Source organism: Mastomys coucha, unplaced genomic scaffold, assembly GCF_008632895.1.
Source record: "Mastomys coucha isolate ucsf_1 unplaced genomic scaffold, UCSF_Mcou_1 pScaffold11, whole genome shotgun sequence".
NCBI classification, from domain to species: Eukaryota; Metazoa; Chordata; class Mammalia; order Rodentia; family Muridae; genus Mastomys; species Mastomys coucha.
In genome coordinates this window covers 7,181,156-7,200,514 of record NW_022196893.1, presented here as the reverse complement: position 1 = coordinate 7,200,514, position 19,359 = coordinate 7,181,156, and the positions used below count along the sequence as shown (strand labels likewise).

The following is a 19,359-nucleotide window of genomic DNA, read 5'->3' as shown; positions in this document are numbered from 1 at the left end:
AGTGAAGCCCTAGGATGAGGTCCAGGAGAACACTAACAACCTTTAAGGTCTAAACAAAGAAGTTCTACCGTCACCTCCTCCAGATTTTGGGGGGCACATTAAGAAATGTGTTTTCTGGGTCACAGGTCACTACGGAAGGTAGAGGGCAAGTTCCCAGGCTCCCATCCAGTGCATGGGAGAGACAAAGCCATTCCCCTCAGAACCCAACACAACATCTTAAGTTAGGGTTGCTTCCGCAGGGTCTGATCTGAGGGGCCGTGGTGCTGCTGTGCCCTCCCTCCCTATAAATACCTTCGATATCTGGAAGGTCTCCGCATGCTTCTTATAGAGGCTGAGTACTGCAGGGAGGAGTTTAGGGAGCTGCTCTTCCAACCTCTCACTGGGAAGCAGGTGGCTCATGGGACCCAGAGCTGCCACCACGGCAAGCCGGAGCTGAAAGGACAGCAAAAGCCTCCCTGTCCACTCCCTGCCCTGAGCTCTGTCTTCAGTTGCCAGTGCATCTCTGCGGCAACTATGGCAAGAGGTCGGATGCTGGGCCAGTAGGACACAGTCTCAGGGCAGCAAGTGGGTGCCACGGGGACCTACAATGACCAGGCCTCAAGACCAAGCTTTAGAACATGTTGACTCCGGTTGGATGTAGGGACTCTTCATCACCTCCAGAGCATTGATCATAGGCAGGGAATTTGAGCCCCCTTCTCCCCTTAGGACCACCCAGGCAGAAAGAAAGGGCAAAGGCAGGAGAGCCCTGATGGGTCACAGCTGTACCTTGGCATCTCGGCTCTGCAGCCAGTGATGGAAAAGAACGTCATAGGCGCCAAAGATGTCAGCACCGAAGGTGTCCTTCCTGACGGTGGGGTCTGGGGCTTGGTCCAGGTTGGCCAGGTATTCCAGGATGCTCTCACTGAAGTGCTGCAGAGCTGTGAATGCCCCACAGTGAGCAACTCCTCACAGGAATCACACTGGCTTCTCAGTGCTGCCCATGTACTCTCAAAACACTCCGCATGGTGCTTAGTCCAGCACCTGGCCAGATGGTGACCCCTGGATACTTAGGGTAAACAGACCCCCCCCATCTGTATCTTCCATGAAACCTCAGAATACGGGTTTTTGTGAAAACAGAATAACTACAGGTCTGTCAGGACAAGGTTTCACATAGGAGAGTGGTTCTAACCCTTCAAAATAGAAGAGACAGAGAGAGGACAGCCATGGGTATCAGAGACAGAATGGTGGTGAAGCAGAAGCTCGGGGGAGGCCACAATACTGACACAAGAGGGAAGTGGGGAGATGTATACTCTTGCTCTGAGCCCTAGGAAGGTGCCCATCCACCAACACCCTGATCCAATCTCTCTGCAATAGCCTTGCCCCCGTGTCTACCCCAGATAAAAAAGAAGGAAGCACTGTGCCCCCTCCCCCAGCCTCTTGTGACATGTACAAGGGCTGCTGGGCCCAGGATGGGGCAAGAAGAAACAGGAGAGAGGTCCCAGGCCCAGATGGATGAGCATGGGATGCAGGGTTGTTACTCAGGCCTTCCGTGACTATGCCCTAGGGTCTGAATGGGGACACGGTTGGGCAAAGCAGAGGCTCTGAGTCACTGAGAACATTCATATGGGAGGTCCAAAGACATAGCTGGGACTAGAGCCCAAGACGCAGGTCTGTGTCTGGGTTTTGGGGGAATACAGGAGCAGGGGTGGGCACTGAGGCAGAAAGCTCTACACTCCCCAACTCCTGGAACCAGGCAGTCTATCAAGGGCTCACATCCTGCCAGAGCTACCTTCACACAATCCAAAACCACCTGGCTGATGGTGCACAGGCTGAACAGTAAATGGGACATCCTGAGGTAAATGCTAATTCTCAGATTATTAAAAAGAACCTGGAAACTGGCCCTATTCTTTATGCACAGCAGTGGCTCAGCCCATGTCAGGGACAAACAATAGGATGCTCCTACAGCCTTCGTACAGAGAGCCATAAGGCACATGGCCTTGTCCACAGGATCCTCAGCTACCTCCTCTCTCCTCACTACTGTGCACGGGTGACCAACAGTGTGCTGTGGCTACTTTGTAGCAGGTGTGTGCCCCCCACATGGGCCTGGGAACCTCCATAGCTTTATGAGTTTCCCAACCCTTCTGAGCCCTCAAAGTAGTGACTCCCAAATGTGAGCCTGGCTTTACCACACGTGCTATTCCCGGCACGGTAGGCTCAGAGTCACAGGAAGGAGACCTGGCTCTAGATGCTCAAGCTTGTCCGGCAGTGCTTAACAGCATCCATTATTTTGGCCTGCCGTGTTGGCATGGACCACTTTGGATCTGCTGTGCTTTCTGGAATGAGGATTCTCATCCTTCATGAAGAGAGACGGCTGGCAAGCATGTCTGCCACCTACTCCACCCTGTCCCTTCTCTCCTGACCCTCTGGATCTCAGAGGCTCTTGCTGGGTGCTACTGCAGGATATCTCTCCTTACACGCCGCTCTGTGTCCATTCTCTTGTAAAGCAACACGACCCATTTCTCTTCAGTAGAAAGTTTAGCTTCTTTTTGTTTGATTGGTTAGTCAAATTTATTTACTTTTCGAGACAGAATTTCCAGACTGTCCTGGAACTTGCTCTGTAGACCAGGCTGGCCTTGAACTCATAGATCCATCTGTCTCTATTGTCCAAGTGCTGGGATCAAAGATGTGTACCTCCACCACCCCCTGACTTGAAATTTTAACTTTTCTTTCTTTCTTTCTTTCTTTCTTTCTTTCTTTCTTTCTTTCTTTCTTTCTTTCTTTCTTTCTTTCTTTTTCAAGACAGGGTTTCTCTGTATAGCCCTGGCTGTCCTGGAACTCACTCTGTAGACCAGGCTGACCTTGAACTCAGAAGTCTGCCCGCCTCTGCCTCCCAAGTGCTGGGATTAAAGGCATGCACCACCACTGCCCAACAAAATTTTAATTTCTTGTATTTTTATAATTTCTTTTTTTTTCTTCTGCCTTGTTCCTTCTTTTATTCCTTCATTCATCTTACTCATAGCCTGCAATAGATGAGTCCAAATCTTTTCCACTTTGAGCCTGCTCTGTGCTAAGTGGACATGCAAATGTTCCAGGCTCGTGTTGAGAATTCAGCCCCACAGCCAGTGGCGCCCCCAGTCAGTGCCCGGGACAGTCTTGGCTGACCCCAGGTTGGTGTCTAAAGGACACACCTGACTCAGACCCCCGTGAAGAAGAGTTCAGCCATGGCCTCCCATCTAGTCCAATGAGAGAAATAAACTTGAACCATCACTGATGCAGGGATAGAGTACAGCTACAAACTCTCATGACAGAGAACGTAAAAGAAATGAGAGAAAACCACCCTCCTATCAGGACCCCTGGAGAAATGCTCACTGCTTAGCCCCCCCCCTTCTCCTGAAGATGGGCCTCAGTTCAGGTAGGCAAAAGCCTCAACTCCCTCCACTCTTGGCACAGACGTGGAGACCAAAGGGGCCTGGAGGCAAATGGAGACATCTGACTCCTCAGCTTCTCTCGGCCCCAAGGTTCTTCCTGTGGAGCCAAAGGATATTAGTCAGCGTGGTCTTCGGTGCAAGAATGTTTTCCAAGTAACAGGTAATCGTATTTCCAGATGTAAAACCCTCACAACTTGTTAGATTTGATTTTTGATCAGCTGCATATACTCAGAAGGAAGGAGGTCCACTCTCCTGATGCCAATGTCCTTTTCCTGGGAAGCAGCCTCAGGTTCTCCCACAGCAGTGTGTCCTCCTTTTGTAGCTGCAGCCTGGCAGTCAGAGCTGGCCTCTCATAAGCACTAATGTTTCTAGCGCCGCTCTGCTGTCCCTGTGGTCAGATCCTCTTACACTGGTGTCTGCTTGGTTCTGCGGGTGTCATCCCCACAGCCATAATACCCCACAGCTTTGAAGAATGACATCACTGGCCACTCACCCTAGCCTCCTTCCCTCATATAAGACTGCCATCACCTGGGCACCCCGTCTCTGCCCGAGCCACCTCTTGGTGCCACACCCTCCAGCTGCTCTCTGGAAGACTGGAAGACTCCTAAAGACCAGGTGTGCCAGGTCCTTACCAGTGTCCAGAACACGTGTGCTATGGCCTTTCTATCTGTCTGCTGCATCTTCTGGTCACGGAGCCACTTCAGACATGCTTCCGTCTCTTTTCCAGGGGTCTGTCACTGGAATGCAGGCTTCACAGTCTTACCCACTAACCCTTTCTCCTCTGATTTTTCTACATCCTACAACTCTGGACTCGGCCATGTTCCCCGGAAGTCTCCAGAACCACCAGTTGTTCTCTGATGCTTTTCCTTTCTCTCACTGTATTTCTGTTTTTGTTTGTTTGTTTTTTGTTTTGATTTTTCGAGACAGGGTTTCTCTGTGTAGCCCTGGCTGTCCTGGAACTCACTCTGTAGACCAGGCTGGCCTCGAACTCAGAAATCCGCCTGCCTCTGCCTCCCAAGTGCTGGGATTAAAGGCGTGCGCCACCACTGCCCGGCTCTCACTGTATTTCTGGAAAGCTTGGTTTTATTCTTCTTGATTGTAGCTCCTTCGTGGATGGTGACATGCTCTTGCTTCTCAAGTTCATCCTCCTCCCTCTTATCTTCCCAGGATACTAGCCATTGGTCCTTTTTTTAGTTGTTCTTTTCTTTACCCAAAATGTTAATATCCCCAGGCCATGCTTCCTGTTTATTTGGTTGCTACCTCCTAACTGACTTTCCTCAGAGGTGGGACTTATCTGCTGCCCGCCATTTCAGGCCGCAGACAGGCTGGCTGCAACCCAGCCCCTCTGCACCTTTCTATCAGCTCCTCTGTGGTGGCTTCCTGTTCCTGCAGTGCTGTCAACCCCAGCTACCCAGGCCTCAGACACCCAGAACAGAGAGCCCACCAGCCTGAGGTTGTTCTGGCCCCAGGACTACTATATCCTCCAGTAGAAACAAAGACTGCCGGTGTGAGCAGTGTGGGAAGGAGGAGTACCCCTAGGAGTCCCCCTGCTGAACCGGGTGACTTCGGCCAGTAATCCCAGCAACTGGGAAGCTGAGGTAGCAGAACTAATTTCAAGTTCAGAGATAATGTCTCCAGAAACAAGACAGGGCTGGAGATATAGCTCAGGTGGCAAAGTGTTTGCCTAGCATACACAAAACTCTGGGTTCAAGCCACATAAATTACCACATAAACCAAACAACAATTGTCTATGTCAATAATTCTAGCAGGGCAATCAGAGGTTCAAAGTCACAGACAGTCTGCATAACATAAGACCCTGCCCCAACCCTCACATAAAACGAAGGTTCATCTTGGCCGAGCCCACCTGCTACAGACTGAGGTGCCCACAGAGCAGGAATTAGAGGGCATCTTTCTGCAGGCCAGGATCAGCCCCACCAGATGTTTTCCAGGAGAGCCACAAAGCAACAGCAGCTAGTACCTGGCATGAATCCCACAGGCGCAGTACAATTTCCTTCCTCTATGTTAGAGAATCTCTACAGCCTCTGCCTGGGTGAGGCCCCCTCACCCATACCCAGCACCTTCTGGTCTGAATGTGTGTTTACTGAAGCCCACGCTGCGCCTACTCTGTGACACACCTCCTATTCATCCCAAACTACACCAAGCAGGATTCCTACCACTGTGGCTGGGACCAGCTCTCAACCACAGGCAGAAAACAACCGGGGAGAAGGGACCCCACAGACAACAGCACAAGGAAGGCAGGGCCAGAAAGATGGGAGCGCAATGGCGGTGAGGAGAGGAGGTGGGAGATGAAGAACCGCCTGGACGTTGCTGCTGTGAGAAGAGGCAGGGGAAAAGCAGAAGAGCCAGGAACTCTCCAACAGTCCCCACTTGGGAGGGCTGAGCATGAAGAAAGGATCCTGACTTGAGGCTGGAGGGTCCACCCTGTCCTCCTGAGACCTAGAAAGGCCTAGATGCGCCCTTCCCACCAGGCTTCAGAACCACAGCCTTGCTTTCGGTTCTGGAGAGCCAGGAAACCCAAAGCTGTGCCTGTGAAGTGAACGCTGCTGTCGGCAAGGCATCCGTGGTCTGACATCTCCACTTCTCCCCCAGGGACACTGTGATACATCTTCCAGCAGAAAGGAAGGGCCTCCACCACTGACAGCCTCACTTACCACTAGGCGCCATGTTCAGGCCACAAAATTCCCATAGTTCCCTACAATCACACAAAAGGCTGCAGACACAGGTCACAGGAGAACGGTGGGAAGACAGTGGACATATGGTTGGTTCCCTTCACCACCCTGGGTCTGAGATGCCAGGTGAATAGTCACTCTGCTAGTTGGGAACATGTAGCATCAAAGTGGAGGCAATGCTCTGAGAAACACCCTTTCAACTCCCCAGGACTACTGAGACCTCTGCCAAAACCCTGCAGGGGTTAGAGGGGCAAGTCCCTAGTGCATCAGAGAGAGGCAGAAGGCGGCAGAGGCTACATTTCTGAGTACAGGCCTCACCTCACCAGTGGCTCGGCCAACTGAGCCCTACCTTACTAGTAGACAGCCTACATCCACCTCAATGGCACCTACCACAAAAGACACATTTGTACACAGCCTCCCAAGAGGGGCACTAGTTCAGAAAGAGAAAGAGATGGGCCATGCCCACTGTCTTACCGCAGCAGAACACCACCTTCAGCGCATCCTGCTTGGCCATGCCCAGCATGGGAAGCATAGTACTCAGGATGGATGGCAGAAAGGGAACCATGTCAAATGCTGTAAGAGAGAGGCAGTCACAGGGGCTGCAGGCCCAGCCCACTTCCCGCCTACCCTCTCCTCAGGACATGGAAGGGACCCACAGCTTCAGGTATGAGACTCAGAGGCACCCCCTCTCCCCCAGAACTACTCAGGGATAGCGAGGGACCAGAATCACTATGGCACTCACCATTAGACACTGAGAGGTTGGCGAGTGTGTGTAGCACTGAGGAGTGGGGCAGCATTCCAGGCTGGAACCTGCTGAGCACCTCCTCCATCACCTGGTTGGTGAATCGCTTCCCGACAGCCACCAGGACACTGCTTGCAGCCTGCTGCCAGTCACAGTCCAGCTCCTGCACCCAAAGAGTCACCAGGTTGATCTCTTTCTGAACCACTCGGGAGATTCAAGCAAGATACTCGGCCCTCAGGGGCGAATGGACAAGGAAAATCTGCTGTGTTCCAGCGTTCCTAGTGGATATAGGTCAGAGACCACACAGCATAGCCTGCAGGCCACCTCCCTTCCGTAGGGGCCCTGATGCCTAAAGGAGAAGCCATAAGTGTAGCAGGCAGGCAGGACTGGTGAGGTGAGGCCTGGCAATGAGGGGAGTGCATGAAGCCATTAGCCTAAGCATGGGTTCCCTCCCCTCATCCTAAGAGTTCAAGTGCCTGGTTCTCTGCTTCAAAGGCTACACACGGTCAAGGGGTCAGCGGGTCCAATTCCAGCCCTGCTCCAGATACTGTGAGATGGAGCTGCCCTCAGCAGCCCACATGCCAGAGGCCCTCACCTTGGTCCTTGTCATCTCACTGGAAGCCAGGAGGATGACAGCGCCCGCAGTGTCTTTGTCCAGGTCGTGGATATGACTGCTCATTATTGTCTCCATGGCCCTCAGGATCTTCGCACGGTATGGATGAGCCAGCTGAGGGGAGAAGTTCCCAGGGAGTGTCCTGAGAGGTGGGATGAGTACCCAGGTACTCTGTGTGCATTTTTTCAGGACCCCCTTCTCGAATCACCTTTTTCTGCAGCCAGGCCCTTCCTAGGGCTATAAATGTAGTCAAAGTCAGGCCTGGCCACCACTGCCCTCCTTCAATCATGATCCTTCTCTTCGCAGCCTGGGACACTTACTGACCCAGTGTCCTGGACAAACCCTCAGCACAGTCCCCCTCCTATCCTTATCTCGGCAGCTCTTAAGTCACCCTAGACTCAAGAGCTGGCCACCTGTGCTAGATGGCTGGGGTGGACACTGTCTGCCCATATAAAGGACCACGGAGGAGGTGCTAGCGAAGGCTTCCAGTTGCCCACGGTGCGAATAGCCTGATGTACCCAGAATAGCCTGCGCTGAGGGGGATGGGTGTCAGCAAGGGCAGGCTCAGAGCAGGCTGGTATTCCACAGGCATTGGGACCACCTCTTCACTGACGCCATGAGCTATCTCTCCACAGCCCTGCTGCCCACTACAGCAGGAGGGCCAGGTGGACATGCCAGCTGGAACCTATGTAGGACAATACAGTTCAGTTAAGAAAGCTATACATCAAAAGCCGCTCTTAAAGGGGCTAGAAACTTTTTGATGTGTGTATGTGTGTGTGTGTGTGTGTGTGTGTGTGTGCTGGGAGGGGGAGGAGGAATGTTAGTTACTTTACAGGTTAGACTGAATTGGGAAGACTAACTGAGGAACATGACTATTCCATGGGCCATGAAAATACAAATACATACAAAGGGAAAAGTGAGCTGAGCACCAGCGTTCAGCTCCTGCTTCCTGACTGCAGCTACCATGTGACCCTCCCTCTGTTATTATAGACTGACCCTCAAATTGTGAGCCACAATAAACCATTCTGTCCTGAAAAACAAAACAAAACAAAACAAACCCACCTTTAATCCCAGCACTTGGGAGGCAGAAGCAGGTGGATTTTGGAGTTGGAGGCCAGCCTGGTCTAGAGTGAGTTCCAGGACAGTCAGGGCTATACAGAGAAACTATCTCAAAACAACAACAACAACAACAAAAAAAAAAAAAAAAAAAAAAAAAAAAAAAAAAAAAAAAAAGAAGAAGAAAAGAAGAAAAGAAAGAAAGGAAGGAAGGAAGAAAGAAAGAAAGCTCTCCATAGGGCTGAAGCGATGGCTCAGCGGTTAAGAGCAATGATTGCTCTTCCAGAGGTCCTGGGTTCCCAGCACCACACCCGGCAGCTCACAGTTGTCGAAAAACTCCAGCCCCAGGGGATCCAACACCCTTTTTAGCCTCCTTGAGCACCTCACACATATGGTACATAGATATACATGCAGGCAAAACACCTATCCATATAAAATAAAATACATAGAGGGAAAATAATTTAAAGGAGAAGGAGGAAGTGGAAGAGGAGGAAGAGGAAGAGGAGGAGGAGGTCACACATGATATCCAAGTCCCTTAGCCCAGAAGCAGATGAGACTTCTTGCTGGCTGCTGACACCCGCTGCATAAGCTACAAACAATCACCCTTCATTCCTGAGCCCACAGTGAATGAGACATTCATTCCAGGAAGTAACCAGTATCGATCACAAAGAGCCCCAGAGACAAGGAATCTGCCAGGTTAAAGGAAGAGCTTCAGCCCTATTTTGTTTCTCCAGGATAGGGTTTTTGAATTCTTTTGTATCACCATCTGAGATGGTGGTTCCTGGTCAGTCAGAGAGGCAGACAGCCACTTCAGCTGGCTGCGTTCACATTTCTCTTTCCAGGACCGTGGTGTTCCTGCAAGCCTCTCCCCTGACAGGAGCTACGGCCAGCATGCCAAGGGGGAGGGGCAAGGATTGCTGATGCTTTCTTTGGAGAAGAACAGAAAAATAATATGAGCTGGTATGTTTTTATTCAAACAAAATTATTTGGAGCTAGCTAGGAGCACACTAAGATGATTCTCCCAGTTCACCTGGAGCAAAGCCTTCCCAGCTTCCTCCAGGCTCTTGTTCCTAGAGCCATACTTCAAAGACCACTATGTGGTCTTCCCAGGCATCTAACTCTCCTCACCTTCACAAAGGTACTCTGGAGAAGACCCTGCCTTCCCTCTAAGGAGAATGACCTCATCGGCTAACCTCTCAGGACACTCTTCCCACCAGCAGCACTTCCGCTGGCCATGCTCTGCTAACTTCCTGCTCAGTGCAGTGAACAGGCAGAGTGACCCCAGTGGCTAGTGAAGCAGACGGGCTCTATAACCCTGGACTCTCTACAGAAGACATCAAAGGCATCGACATTTTAAGAGATGGCTAGGCAGTTAGGAGCACTTGCTGCTCTTACAAAGGGCCAGGCTTCAGTTCCCAGTACCCATATCAGGTGGCTCACAAACACAGGTTAAGACTATCTCCCGTGGGGCTGATGCCTTCTTCTGGCCTCTACAGGTCTTGCATGCATGTGTTACACATAGGGACAAGCAGGCACATACACACCTACACATAAATAAAAAGAAGCAAAAGATTGTAGAGATGTCTTGGAGGTTAAGAGCACTGGTTGCCCTTCAAGAAGACCAGAGTTCAATTCCCAGCACCACATGGAAACTCACAAGTGTCTGCAACTCCAGTTCCAGGAGGTCCCAACCCCCACAAAGACACATATGCAGCCAAAACACCAATACAAATAAATTTAAAAACGTAAAAGATTAAGAAGCAAAATTTTAAAACATTTTTTTAAGAATTTAAATTAAAAAAAAATTTTTAATTTAGGGCTGGAGAGATGGCTCAGAAGTTAAGAGCCCTAGCTGCCCTTCCAGAGGATCCAGGTTCAATTCTCAGCACCCACATGGCGGTTTACAAGTATCTGCAACTCCACTTCTAGGGGATCCAACAGCTTCGCACAGATTACACATGCAGGCAAAACACCAATGCACATAAAATAAAAAAATAAATAAGTTATTTTTAAACATTTTTAAAAATGCATGACTTCTTTAGAACTTGGTTTGAACTCTGTCCTGTGATGGCCCACACTGTGGGCAACTCATGCCTTTTAAGTCAGGCTCCTCAGTGGGGCCCTTCATAGGCTTCGTCTCATGAGAAAGCAGGTAGCCATGGGCTTAGAAGTCAGGACATATCTCATTTCTAGATAAAATGAACATGTCCTGGTGGGCTCATTGCCAACTGCTCATTAAAAACAAACAACAACAAAATACCAAAATCAAAACACCTTTTATTGCTCTTGAGGGAGTCCCAAGCACAGCACTGACCTAGGGATGGTGTGAAGGGTTAGCCCTCCTGAAGAGAAAGCAGGCTCTACTCCCTAGGAACTGAAGTGTGATGCCTACCACATCTGATTCATGAGGCTAGGAGCACACAGCTTAGGGGAGGGCACAAGCTGGTACGTCACCGGGTTTGGTCCAACAGTTCTCACATGATGGAGCATCACTAGGGAGCGGCCTCTACTTGTCCCTGACCTGAATGACTCTGCAGTGGGGCTGAACTGATGACCTAATGACTGGAGCTATACATGTGACTTTCACTGTGTGACTCAAAGCTCCAAAGACAGCTGCATGCAGCTGGGAATGGTGGTGCCCACCTTTAATCCCAGCGCTTGGCAGACAGAGGCAGGCAGATCTCTGGAGTTTGAGACCAGCTTGTTCTACTTAATGAGTTCCAGGACAGCCAGGGCTAGGCAGAGAGACTTTGTCTCAAACAACAAACATTACAAAAGGATGGCTTCATCACCCCCTAAACAGTTGTATCAGCACACTCCCAGAGCCAAGAACTCCAAAGGCTTTTAAAACCATATTCCAATTTTAATCTCTTATAGATATAGATTGTCAAATATATATCTTGTTTTTGTCTGATTTCATGGCATGCATTCCTAAAAGTCTTAAGAGTCATCAATGTGTCCTTTTGCAAAGTAATGAAATGATTGACAGCTGAAGCCCCTACACACCTTCCGGACGGAGCTGGTCACAAAAAAGACCAAGGAAGAAAGAGCTAAACAATAGGGACTCTGGGAAGGACAGAACTGAGTGTGATGGTGATAACTAGTAACCAATGATGCACCAATCACGCCCACTCAGTGAAGAGGCCATAAGACCCCAGAAGGACAGGGTGTAAAGCGCTTCCAGGCAGTGAAGCATGTGGAGGGTCCAGAAGGTGGCACACCCAAGGAAGAGAGCAGAAGTCAGCATCCTTCCTACATGCCTGGCCCTCAGCATCTCCCCTGGTGCTCTCCCACATCCCCTGTCCCACCCTCAATGAGGAATGAGTAAATATGAGCTATGTGTTTAGTGACTCGCATGCCTCAGTCTAGCAGCTAACAGACGCCTAGGAGGTAGTTTGCGGAACTCCAATTTGCTGCTGATGGAGTGAACACACAGGCTACAATCAGAGGTTTGATGCACACACGTGGAGCAAGGCTATCTTGGGGCTGAACCCTCAGCTGTGGAGTCTAACATGACCTCACAGTGAATGGGGTCAGAACGGGATGGATCAGCAGATGGCAGGCTGTGTCTCCACGGGGCTGCTTGGTTGCATTTGGCCACCCGGAGATATGCCAGTAGGAGAGGCTGATAAAGAAGACTGGGTGTGTTTCTTGCTGTCTGATGAGCTAGCCAGGGACCACAGCGATGTCTCCACCTGTTAGTACAGAAGCAAACACTGATCCATGTTTTGATGTTAGGCCCTAATGTCTTCACTTCTGTCAGTTTCTTTTTTGTTTTTGTTTTTGTTTTTGTTTTTGTTGAGACAGGGTTTCTCTGTGTAGCCCTGGCTGTCCTAGAACTCACTCTGGAGACCAGGCTGGCCTCTAACTCAGAAGTCTGCCTGCCTCTGCCTCCCAAGTGCTGGGGTTAAAGGCGTGTACCACCTCTGCCCGGCACTTCTGTCAGTTTCATTTCTAGCTGTGTTCACACAGCCAATGTTGTAGCTGGTCTCCACACTGGGATATGATTGCTGCCTATCCTAAACATGGTAACATGGTCTACAGAGACTCTGTGTAGAGTATAAATACCCACATACTGACAAGCAGAATCCCCTTATATCAGAATGGAAATCCAGAGACTGGATATCAGACAGGAAGGGATTTAAGTTGAAAATGGTGGCAAGGAGAGAAAAGAGAAAAAAATCCAGCCACTCTGTGAAAATAATGGCTTTGCTATTTTTTCCTCTCCTCTCCACCTCTGCAGCCTAACTACTTCAGGAAGTCTGTCCTTATGTAAGACACCAGACAAATCTAAATCGATGAGGCCAGCACCAGAAAGCCATAGAGCCATAGCCTAGTGACGTCTGCACTGGGCCCTGGAGTGTAACACAGTTACTACAGTATCACAGGTAAGCACCTGACTGCCATACATAAGTACCGGGCTCCAGCCTCAAACCACACACACTAGGCCTAGGAGCACATGCCTAGGATTCCAGTACTTGGGAGGAGGAAATGGAAGGACCAGAAGTCTAAAGGCACCCAGGTTCAAGGCCATGTATGAAATGCCATTAAGGAAGAAGAGAAGCATAAAAGAAAAGAGAAAAAGGAGACAGCAACCAACCAGACTTCAGCTAACCATAAGGTGCCATGTATATCTCTGGCAGAACTTTCTTCCGATGCCCCATTTGGATTCAGTGGGATTTGAAGAGATGCATGCTACAGCCAGGCAAGCCAAGGTTCTCCATCTTACAGCCCCAAATGCTGAATTTGACTGCCTGAAAGTTAAGCTAACTTCGGGCCCCACTGTTTTCATGTGGATCTGTGTCTGCTCCACAGAATGATCACAGCAGTGCCACGGGATTTATCAATCTGTTAATTTGTTAATGTGAAAGAAAAGTTATATGTATGGTATCAGTCAGGTTGGGAAAAGAAAGTACGTGCTGCACGGGGAAATGCCATGTGGGGAGATGTGTACATAAATACATTGATAAAGAGCACAGCGCAGCACTGCTGCTGGAACAGCAGGCCCAGGCCTCTCAGAACAGCATGCAGGAGCCGGTGTGATAGGCAAGGAAAGGCTACATCCCACAGCATCAGAACGAGAGCTCTCGACTCAACAGAGAGCCACCGTAGCCACGCAGGGAGCCACGTACGCATTATGAAAGGCAGAGAGGAAGTAAGCACAGCATCCACATTTGCTGTGTGCTGTGAGCTGCCATGTTGAGCCTTTACCCTTCAGCACTCTGAAGCCTCCTCTCTGGCTTGACAACCAAACTCTGAGACCAGGGCATCAGAGCAAGAAGCCTTTCAGCCACACCGAGAAGGGCCTTAGGCGGCGCAGTATAGTGTGCTTGGCTCTTAGAGAATAAAACTCCAGGAGTAGTTAAAACCCAAAGAGGAAGCCGGGCGATGGTGGCGCACGCCTTTAATCCCAGCACTTGGGAGGCAGAGGCAGGCGGATTTCTGAGTTCAAGGCCAGCCTGGTCTACAGAGTGAGTTCCAGAGTGTATAGCCAGGGCTACACAGAGAAACCCTGTCTTGGAAAAAAAAAAAAAACCCAAAAACCAAAAAACAAAACAAAAAAACAACCCCAAAGAGGAGCTGCAGCAGACACTCAAACCATGCCAAATATGGCAGCTCTTAGAGCACAGAGTACTCACAGCTCTACCCAGCCTCCTGACAAGCAGAGAAGGCTAGCACAGTGGGATTGGTGGGTATGCTTGTGGAGATGGCGTGTAAGAGAAGGACCCACGGAGAATGGCAGCTTGTACCTGTGGTCCTGGCCATACAAGAAGCTTGAAGCCTGCGGGGTGTGGGAGCCTCCTGCACTTGGAAGGCAGGTGGACCTCTGTGAGTTCAACTATGTCCATGAGACTGAAGAGATGGCTCAGCAAAAAGGTGCTCGCTATACAAGCCTGACAACCCAAATTCAATCTAAGTTTCTTGCTCTGTTATATGAGCCATGCTTGCCCACAGACTGGGATGTTCTGGGGTATCAGAAGTCTTGTGTCCTTCTTAGAGCAGCTCTCTGGAAGGAGAAGGGGCTGGTGGCCTGCAAACCTGGAGTAGGCCAAGGGAGGACCTGGACTCTCAAGAGCCCTTGCCAGGCTCCCCTAGACACCAGTCCCTTGGGCAAGGGAGCCACATTATCTCCATTCAGTGTGCAAAAGGGAAGAGCCAACAGCTTTTGCTCATGAATGCTGTCCACTGAAGTGACAGCCTTGTCCCCTCGTAATGGGACTGCCAGTTCATAGGGCACAATCATTTCCCATATGGAAGAGACCTCGCTAGCATTGGCCTTCAACACCGCCTTAAAGAGAACCTACAGGGCACTTTCTGCTGTCAATCTGGCTCATCACCCAGCCAACTTGATGACCTCGCCATCACCAAGGGGAGAGGTACCTTCTCATGCTGCCGTAGGTACTCCTCACAGGCGTGGAGTGTCTCGTCTGGCTGCTCGTCTCCAAGGGAGCACAGCGCGCTGCATACCTGCTCCTGTACCATAGGATCCTTGTCGGTGATGGAGTCCAGTAGGGTGAAGGACAGCCCTGCAGGGACAAAGTCCAACTGTGTTCAGGTCCAAGAACACCATAGCTGCCTTCACTGGCACCCGCTTCTGGGATCACACACTTAGCACACAGGAGATGGCACATCCAAGCCCAATGTCTCCATGCCAATAGGCATGGCCACTTGCCTCACGGGCATTGCTGGCCTGAAGCTGTTCTCTCTCATAAAAACCAGTCCTCTCTTCTGTACTGATCACATTCCCTGATTGTCCCCTATGGTGCTTGCCATGGTGTGGGCTCAGGGACATCCAGTGGGCAGCCTGCTGGGCTGAAAGACACAGGGCTCAGGCTCTGGTTATCACTGAGCTATGAGCCTCCCAAAGCCCATGAGGTCCCAAAGCTACTCCACCTATCATAAGCCTGGACTTCTACAAGGCCATCACTGTACCCAAGTTACCCACAAGCCCACAGTGCTCCACACAGGATCTGCAGATCCTTCAAGATAACTCAAGAAAGTTCCCCAAGGGCTGGAGAGATGGCTCCGCGGTTAAGAGGACTGGCTGCTCTTCCGGGGGTCCTGAGTTTGATTTCTCCAGCAACCACATGGTGGCTCACAACCATTTGTAATGGGATCTGATGCCCTCTTCTAGCACGCAGGTGTACATGCAGGTAGCACTCATGTACATTAAATAAATAAATAAAATCTAAAAAAAAAAAAAAAAAAAGTTCCAGGCTGGTAAGATGGCTCATCGTGTAAGAGCACCAACTGCTCTTCCAAAGGTCCTGAGTTCAAATCCCAGCAACCACATGGTGGCTCACAACCATCTGTAATGAGATATGACATCCTCTTCTGGTGTGTCTGAAGACAGCTACAGTGTACTTATTTATAATCATAAATAAATCTTTAGACCAGAGCGAGCAGAGGTCCTAAAAGTCATCCTAACAACCAGATGAAGGCTCACAACCATCTGTACAGCTACAGTGTGTACTCATACGCATAAAATAAATAAAAATAAATCTTTAAAAAAATAGTTCCTTGAGGTCCTGGGACACAGAACATACCCAGGTCCTACATGTAGGAGGGTGGCCTTGGGCAGGGTTCAGACAATGGTAATAAACAGTTAATGGAGCCCAAGGGTCTATCCCATAGGACTCTGCCTATGGAGGCCAGCTATAAAGGAAGCAGTCCATAAATGAGAGTAGCTCTCTGCAATAAAGGCAAGACAAGCAAACCACAGGCAAGACCAGACTGGGCTCCTGCTCCCTCCCCAGACACCAGGCTTATACCTACACTGCTGTATCTGGGTATCCGGAGGTTATCTGGAGCTACTCGCAGTGTCGTGGGAACAGAGAGCCGCCAGAGCAGCATCAGTCTCGTCTTTGAGAAGGGCCCCGCATTCTGAGCAGGAAGGAGAACTTTTTAACAGTTCTCCATTTCCAAGTTTAACAGCTGAATAAATAGGTTGATCCAATTACTAAGATCTGATTGCACCTAAGGCCAAGTTGCCCGGATGCTCCATGCCTGGCCCTTCTGAAGTACATCTCAGCTGCTGCTCTCCGGCTGAAGCTTGACAGGAGCAGGCGCATCCTCAAGCCATCAGCAGCATACCAAGCCTGACCTCCAGGGACAACAAGCACGTGGCTAGCACCCTCCAACATCTTCAACTTCCTGCCTGTGCTGGGAAGGCAGTGGAGTCCCACTGCAATGCAACAGTAGCTTCGCTCTGCTCAGACAGCAGGAGGGCAGGTGGGCAGGAGGCGCCTCCCACATGCACTTACTCTTTATGTAAGGCCTGGTCATTTCTGTGGTCTCAGCGTCCACCTGTCCAGTGTGAGCATGGATAGCTTCCTCCCCAACCTAGGATAATGAGAACACGGGATTTTATTTACCATCTTCACCATTCGTGAGCTCAGAAGTAGCAGCTGCTTATGTACAAAATGCACAATTCAGATTAATTTGTCCTAGGGAAGATCACAGCTGGCCAATCCACTCAGGAAAGGAAAAAAGTTCCATGAACCCCAGGAATCCTGAGCTCTCTTACACTCTCAAGCTGCCAGCCCCCACCAACAGAGCAGTAGCCCACAGTGCATGCAGGGCTTGCGTCTGGCACTGTCCTCACAGTCCTGGCAAGCATGGTCACTCTCTCAACTAAAACAACTTCCTCTCACCCTAAGGTAAAGAGAGGGCACCACAGCTCTCCCCTCACATACTGTGAGAGCTCAGCTGCACAGGTGGTTGCAAAGAGTAAAGTCCCCCCAAAAAACCTAGCCCTGTGCCTCTTTACTACATGGTCTCATGCTCATGCCTTTAATCCCTACACTCCAGAGGAAGGTGCAGGCAGATCTCTCTGAGTTCAAGTCCAGCCTGGTCTACAGAGTGAGTTCCAGGACAACCAAGAAAGATGTGCTGTCTACACAAACACAGACACACACACAGACATACACACACACACACACACACACACACACACACACACACACAGGACACACAAGGAAGGTAGGAAAGAAGGAAGAAAGGAAGGGAGGGAAGAGGGAGGGAGGGTAAGGGAGAGAGAAAGGGAAGGAGAAAGGGAGGGAGAAAGGGAGGGAGAAAGGGAGAAAGGGAGGGGGGAAGGAGGGAGGGAAGGAAGGAAGAAAAGTAGGTTGAGCCCTTGAGCAGGATTCCATGACTCAGTGGCTAAAACAGTTCTTGCTGCCAAACCTGACAACCTAGGTTCAATCCCTAGAACTTACATGGAGAGACAAAACCAACTCCTACTAATTGTCCTCTGATACACATACATACATGGGGGGGGATATAATGCTAAAAATTATTTTTTAAAAAAGATACAGGGGCCGGGCGGTGGTGGCACATGCTTATAATCCCAGCACTTGGGAGGCAGAGGCAGGCAGATTTCTGAGTTCAAGGCCAGCCTGGTCTACAGAGTGAGCTCCAGGACAGCCAGGGCTATACAGAGAAACCCTGTCTCGAAAAACCAAAAAAAAAAAAAAAAGTCCTTGTTGCTCTTGAAGAGGAACAAGTTCCGTCACGTTCCGTTCTCTAAACCTAGTTGATAACTTCCTGTAAACTCGAGCTCCAGGGGCTCTGTGGCTAAGAGCACTGGCTGCTCTTCCAGAGGTCTGAGTTCAATTCCCAGCAACCACATGGTGGCTCACGACCTTCTGTAATGGGGTCTCATGCCCTCTTCTGGTATGTCTGAAGACAGCTTCAGTGTGTGTGTGTGTGTGTGTGTGTGAGTGTGTGTGTGTGTGTGTGTGTTGTGTATAATAAATCTTAAAAAAACAAAAACAAAAACAAAAACAAAAAACAAAAACCCCAAACCCTTCAGGTCCAGGGTATCTGATACACTCTTCTGGCCTCCAAGAACAAGCACATGTAACATGTAACATGCATGTGGCTAAATCACAGCCACATGTACATAAATAAAAATAAAATAACAAGGGATCGGAGAGATGATACAGTGCTTAAGAGCAGTCACTGCAGAGAACACAAGTTTAGTCCCCAGCACCCGTATGGTTTAATCCCCAGCACCAATATGGCATCTATTAATCTTCTGTAACTCCAGTTCCAAGAAATTCAACAAACTCCTCTGGCCTCCACAGGTCAGATATGCACATACTATGCTTACAAAAATCCAAGAACACTCATACACATAAAATAAAATAAAATAAAATAAAATAAAATAAAATAAAATAAAATAAAATAAAATAAAACATTTAATAAAATAAAACTGTTAATTTAATAAAACCACCTGAGTCCATGTACTTATCTGCGGTGAAATGACAGAAGAGACGCAGGGATTTAAGCGGAGGTTGTATTCTTGAGTGTCCTTATCCCTATTCAGAGCTACAGATTCCACTTCACTATGTACCCCAGGATAGCCTTGTATTTCAATAATCATATCCCTGCCTCCCAAGCAAAAGAATCACAGGCCTATGCCACCACATCCAGCCTCCAAAGCATATGTTTAAAAACTAAACTGAGGGCTCTGGAGAGATGGCTCAGAACTTAGGAACACTGGCTGCTATTCCAGATGATCTGGGTTTAGCTACTAGCACCCTTGTTATGGTGGTTCACAACGGTCTATAACTCCAGTTCCAGAAGATTCCACACCCTTTTCTAGCTTCTGTGGTCACCAGGCACTCAGGTGGCATAAAAACCACCCATACACACAAAGAATAAAATAAAAAAAAAATGTTAAAAGAACAAAAAGTACATAAATAAACGAAGAGGCTGGAAAGATGGTCCAGGAGTCGAGAGCCTGCTGCTCTGTCAGAGGCCTAGCATTTGGTTCCAAGCTCACATGTTAGGTAGCTCACGGCTGCCAGTAACTCCTGCTCCAGGGAATCAGGAGCCCTCTTCCAA

At 49.5% G+C, this 19,359-nt stretch overlaps 1 protein-coding gene across 9 annotated transcripts in view; it reads right to left on the bottom strand.

Annotated features, from left to right (window-relative positions):
* The window catches only part of Mroh1 (maestro heat like repeat family member 1), a 75,445-nt gene that overhangs the window by 45,782 nt on the left and 10,304 nt on the right, over positions 1-19,359 (bottom strand). For all 9 annotated transcript variants that reach the window (XM_031347387.1, XM_031347399.1, XM_031347400.1 and 6 more), the window contains exons 3-9: positions 16,773-16,851; positions 14,890-15,035; positions 7,435-7,566; positions 6,840-7,002; positions 6,572-6,670; positions 766-917; positions 292-432 (exon numbers count right to left, since the gene is read on the bottom strand). In XM_031347387.1, coding sequence (XP_031203247.1) covers positions 292-432; positions 766-917; positions 6,572-6,670; positions 6,840-7,002; positions 7,435-7,566; positions 14,890-15,035; positions 16,773-16,794 — 855 coding nt within the window. In that variant the 5' untranslated portion in view covers positions 16,795-16,851. The remainder of the gene's footprint in view (positions 1-291; positions 433-765; positions 918-6,571; positions 6,671-6,839; positions 7,003-7,434; positions 7,567-14,889; positions 15,036-16,772; positions 16,852-19,359) is intronic.